General features: G+C 41.4%; 1 protein-coding gene across 1 annotated transcript in view; it reads left to right on the top strand.

Moving 5' to 3' along the window:
* The first annotated feature begins 3,107 nt into the window (after positions 1 to 3,107).
* Positions 3,108 to 6,000, top strand: part of il1rapl2 (interleukin 1 receptor accessory protein-like 2) — a 447,173-nt gene continuing 444,280 nt past the window's right edge. Inside the window, exon 1 of the mRNA XM_030739324.1 lies at positions 3,108 to 3,195. Coding sequence (XP_030595184.1) covers positions 3,187 to 3,195 — 9 coding nt within the window. The 5' untranslated portion in view covers positions 3,108 to 3,186. The remainder of the gene's footprint in view (positions 3,196 to 6,000) is intronic.

Genomic DNA, 6,000 nt, shown 5'->3' with positions numbered 1-6,000 from the left:
CAAATGTGCCTCATAGTTGGTGAAGCCGTTAAACACGTTATGCCGTGCAATATCCTAGTCAAATGATATCAGTGGATTTTTCTCACAAAACATTAACAAAATATCAGAAAAGACAACGACAGCAAAACAAAACATTCCATAGTTTCCTTTCTTTGGTGTATTTAGTCATTAATTTAATTTTATCGCCCCATTTTACTTCTTGATTTATGTTACTGGAAGTATTTACTTTGTGCGTCATAAATGAGCCTACTGTTTTCCAAACCATACACACACAGCATGCTTATAAATCTCTCTAAAATATGGAGGAATCTCTGTATATATGTGCGTGTGTGTGTGTGTGTGTGTGTGTGTTCTTTGCCTAGATTTGCTTAAATCTACTTCAAAATCACTCATTTTGGGGACTTGAGTATGTGCAGTGCTTAACTGGGAAAAAGTCGAGTCTCATCATTGGAACCTTCTTCCTGTTGCTGGGTGAATAATGGGTGGAGCCTGTGGCTGTCACTGTGTCGTCTGTGCCTAAGCAGTAATTATAAACTGAATAGAAAAGAGAATTTAGTGGAAAACCATTTGTTTACCCTTCCTGGGCAAAATATATTTTAGCCACTACAAAATGTCAAGTAGCCTTCTCTACCTTAAGTATTACTGCAGAATGAAGTGTTTAAAAGGCCGCAAAAGAAAAGTAAAATTTATAAAGTAGGGGGTAAGCAATTTATGCTCATTTTGAACACCCCTATCAACAAAGCCTTGTTTTTTTAATCAATTTTTAGAGAAAGCAAAAAAAAAAAGACTTTTTAGAGAAAGTACACATAGACTAATATGTGATTGTGCAGCGTAAATCCTCACACCGTCCACCCCAGTTAAAACAGACAGTCTCCTTTTCCAGGGACAAGGTCCAGCATATTTTCCGCACTGCTGAGTGGCTTGCTGCCTGTCTGCTGCATTCCATCTAGGAACTGCATGACACCAGGGTGAGGAAAAGGGCAGCAAGGATTGCCAGTGACCCTAAACATCTAGTTAACCATCTGTTCCAAAGCTTTCCATTCTGGGATGGTCTGCAGTGCCCCAGATCACCTGTCCACACCATCATCCTCCTTACACGAGCTTTCAGTCAAAATAACAAGCTTTACTAAGCCTCTCCTCAGTGCACAAAAGAATCGTCTCTCTTAATGTCCCTTAATATTTAATCATTTTCAATTTGCATGATTTTACAATACTGCCTCTACAACCCACTGTAACTGCAGGCTTTGGCACATTTTAGCCTCAGAAATGTACAGCACAGTCTTCGATGTGGAGAATTCATTCTATGTATCTCCCTCCCTTCACTGTGACTTATTTTATGGTATGCTGGACTCATGAAGTAATGAATTCTCATTATACTCGCTGCCACAGCTACAGCTGTACTGTTTGCAAGACTTCCCAAAAGCACATTTTTAATGAAGACAGGATGTAGTTATTCTTTATGTATGTTGTCTCTTTTATTTTGGCATGTGTCTCCTCTATGTTACGCATGCATTCTAATGCCACATCCTGTTTGTTGTGTTCCTTTGCACAACTCCTTTGACCAGACAAAGATATTTCCAGGATTTTTTTTAAAATAAGGCCAGTTTATCAGAAATATCTGAACAATGAGCAGCTGACTCAGCCTTTGTTTTAAATTCCTAAATATTTTCAAAGCAAAGGTGTTGAAAGACAATGAACTATTAGCTCAAGAGTTTCAGTGCCTATCAGATTATTACATTAACAGTGATGCTTTGCAGAGGGGACTGTTTGTCATAGAAAACAGGATCCAGGCAATCCCCCTCTCATCCCTGTAATTTCTGCTCATGAACCCAGTCCAGCCAGCCAGGTAACATTTGGAGGCTGCCATTCGCAGGTTTAAATGCAGTCATAGTTTCTTTTAGCCATGACACTTGAACTCCATAACCTGAGCAAAATGGTTATTAACTATTTAAACATGAACTTAATGAAGGAGTTTCTTTCATAATGTAAAACAGGGATCCCCAAATCCAGGCCTCCAGGTCTGGTGTCCTGCAGGTTTTAGATGTGTCCCTGATCCAACACACCTGAATTAAATGGCTGAATTACCTCCTCGGTATGCAGTCAAGTTCTCCAGAGGCCTGCTAATGATTTCTATATTTGACTCAGGTGTGTTGAAGCAGAGACACATCTAAAAGTTGCAGGACACCGGACCTTGAGGCCTGGATTTGAGGATCCCTGATGTAAAGCATAATCTCCAGGTAAAAAAGCTGGAGTAAAAAGGTATATACTGTGTGGCATTCTTGAAGAGTATTACAAGTAAAAAAAAAACAAAAAAAAAAAATTACAAACTCATGAAATCTGACACCTGATTTTACTAAGCATCTTCCCTCCTTCTATCCATTTAATGTTTTTTTTTTTCGCCCCTTCAGATAATTTCTCTCCATGGCCAAAAGGGGGCAACAATGTGGCACTGTTCACCATCCTGACAAAACAAAACCCCAGCAGCAACACTTGCATATCTTTACTCTGCACTCCCTCAGTTACTCATCTTCCTTTAATATTTTTCTTGTTAAACTTTATCCTTTTACCCCTTTATTTATTTTAATCTGTTCACTTTAATAAAAATCTATGGTGTTAAAATGCACTCTCACCCACTCACAAACACCCAGGAAAAAAAAATAAAAAATAAAAACTGAAAGAAAAAGCACAAAGAAAAAAACTTTAAAATCCAGCTACAGTTTAATAACTGAAAATCTGGGCATCTCCGTCCCTTTCTTTCTGTTTGTCACTGTGGGTGTGTTGGTGTGTGCGCTGCGTCTGGTAGTGCTGAAGGAACAGCACTACCAGCGCCGTTCACATGGGGAAAGAGAGCAGCCCGGTGAAGCAGCCGCCAGTCTATCCCATTCATTTCTATCAGTGTCTCATCTCCAACAATACAAATCCTCCTTTACCGACTACAGTAAACTATCTGATATCTGGACACGGGTTTAAATATCAACACACACAGAAACAAGGATATTTCTTTAATTTTTCCTATGCCTACAGCTCTCTCTCTCTCTCTCTCGCTCCCCCCCTCTCTGGCTTCTCTGCGCTCTCTTGTGGACTCTCTTAAGGCACTTTGGATAAAAGCCTCCGCGAGAAATGGCAGATTTTATGTCTCTTATCTGTCTTTCCCTGGGCAGGTGGTAAAGTATCTGAGGGAAACGAATGAGCAGGGTAAGTATTTTCTGTCTGGAAGAGGGGAGAAAAGAGGCGCATCTGCTGTGTTCTCTCTACTTGTTTCAGCCACCGAACCAAAAGTGGGGTTTCTCCTCTGTGGTTTAATCACAGGAGCGGACACTTTCCTCCTTCCAGTCTCCTCTTTCTCTGGTCTCTCCACCGTTCTGTCCATTCTGTAGCTAAAAGGGAGGAGATCCTGCTCCCCTCTCCCCCCTCTCCTCTTCTCCCTTTATCGGGTTGGAGTACAACCCAAAAGGAGCGGCTGAAAGCTTCGCGCGTCCCCCCCTCTTCCCTTTCTGCCAGCGCTACAAAAAGGATTTCCAAAAGTCATTTCAAGTGGACTTTTTTGGTAATTTTGGCAGCAAAGCACATTCCAGGACCGCGTCCAGGGAAGAGAAGGGAGGTTTACCACTCTGACCTGTAAAGGGACATATTCCTGGAGAGGAAGAAAAGTAAAAAACAAAAGAAGAAGAAGAAGAAGAAGAAGGGAACAGCAAAGAGGAGATGGCAGAGAAATGGAGAACACGAGCAAGCTCTTATTTTTAAAAACATCTTTTTGGGTGAATTAGGGGAAGGCGGAAACCTTTCCTTGTATTATTGTATTGTAAGTGATCGACCGCTGTTTGAGTATGGACTAATTGCTTTTATTGATCAGCTGATAGATTGGTTGATTGACTGCTGGAGATTTTTAACAGACAAACTTTGAGTTGTGGAGCATTTGAGAAGAAAGGTGAACGATGCACTGCAGCCCGCTTCTTTTGGCATAAAACCAGCAACCTTTCTGGATCGATTAATTAATTAATCAACATATTGAAGCTTTCAACCTACAAAGCTGATTATTACTTGATCATTATGGCTAAATTTCCTGTCAATTCCCTTCGAGTATATGGCAGTACAACTTCCAATTAACCTTACATAAAGCACATCTCTTCTATTAGGAATTATACATGACTTTTGGAGAGATCATAAATGATAAAATATTAAGTACCTCAACGTTTCGGGGGCACACAGTAACTGCTGCGGACGCGTTAAATCCACTGTAGAAATATTACAGGGACAGAAACCCCCCCACAAAGTGAAACAAGGACAAATATACACCCGTAATTTCTACTACAGCTCCACAGAATGAATATTGTAAGAATTTAACAGAGATTATTTGAGTGCCAGCGCTTCTCGGGATTCCAGTTTGGAAATTGGAAGTTATTTTTGGCTGCGCAAAGTAGAGCGACTCTTCCACACCATTGCCCGGACAGAGTCAGAGAAAAACTGAACACAGAGGTCTACCTGCTTGTCTTTGTCTTCCATCCCATCCTGAAAGAAGGGATACACGGAGGGCGGAGGAGAGGAAAAGAAAGATAGAGAGAGGAGGGGATGCCTAACTGCGATTAATTGGATGAGACTTTACCCTACCAACATCTTGGAGGAGGAAGGGGAGAAGAGGAAAGGGATTTCATTCCTTTCACAGCCCGAAAGGCTGTCTGTCTGAGGTTCTAAGTCTCATTTTAGGGCAGAGAAGAAGAAGAAACGACCTTCTTCCGCTGCTTATTTACGCTTATACCGTCCCGTCACTTTGGAGAGGAGAAAAGAGAGCCGGTGGTGGGATTATTTCAACATTTTTTTAAAAAACATTTGTGTCTGGTCAAGATTCCGTCATCTGTTTGGATTCAGGATTAGTTCCTCTGAAACACCAGGTAAGAGGATGTCACGCTCCGATTTAACGCGTGTGTGCGCGCATGGGTGATGAGTTTACTTCTCGGGCTGTGTGTGCATTATGCGGTGTGTAAGAGAGCGAGCGAGCGAGCGAGAGAGAGAGAGCGAGAGAGAGAGTCAGCGCCTCGCTCCGCTGTGAGTGTGCGCACACTGGGTTCTCGGGTGTGTGTGTGTGTGTGTTTGAGGTGAGAGACCCAGTGGCAGGGAGCATTTTTACGCACGAGAAAGGGATAGAGAACACTTGCGTGCCGTTTATTGGAATGCGCATCCATTCGTTAGTTAGAAACCAAGGAAAAAAAATATCATTTTGATTCGATAAAAATTAATTCTTTGACACTTCGATTAAATTAACTGTAAGGCCAACAGGCTGCCTGTTATTCATGCATCAAAGCACACGTGGGAGTATGAAATAACACGAGAGCGCTAAAAGCTGGGCATCACGGGTGAAACGCGTTTCCTCCGGGGAAGATCAGGGAGACTCTCAGCCAGAGTTGTAGTGCGATATAAAGACACCTAAGAGTCAGCATAAATGCAGACAATATTGCTCATTCTGAACTCAGATTCGAGCCTATTTGTCTTATGATGAGGCAGAAAACAAAATAGCCTCTTCTTCTCTTTGCAATCGTCAGTAGTTCTTTTTCTTTTCTATCTCTTTGCTATTTTTTGGTATATTTGTATAATCTTCAGGCAGTGGTCTGTATGTTCGTCTTTGTAATTGTTTTTTCTCTTTGGGTCTTTATGGTCATAAAGTGTCCATTTTAGTGTCTGTTCATATATCCTTCTGCTCAGTTACGCTCATTACATGCTCTTATCCCTGTAGTTAAAATTTTACAAATATAGACATTACAAACAAACAAACTAGAAGAATAAAAAAAAAAATAAAAAAATCAGTGGATATGCTCCAGATCTTCTCTTCAGCTGCTAGCGGTGGTGCACCTTTGGGTGAAATAGTGCTGTTTAGGTTCCACTGTATAATTTTCCCATTTGTTCAAGTCTTCCCAAACACAGACGCCGTTTGTCTGAGTGCTTTACAGCCAAGCAGGTGCTTTCTCACTCCCTATCCCTCCCTCTCGTTTCTCTCTCAGTGTGAGC

This window comes from Archocentrus centrarchus, chromosome 10, assembly GCF_007364275.1.
Source record: "Archocentrus centrarchus isolate MPI-CPG fArcCen1 chromosome 10, fArcCen1, whole genome shotgun sequence".
Lineage (NCBI taxonomy): Eukaryota > Metazoa > Chordata > Actinopteri > Cichliformes > Cichlidae > Archocentrus > Archocentrus centrarchus.
Note: the sequence above shows the minus strand (reverse complement) of the source record. Positions and strands in the feature narration are given on the sequence as shown.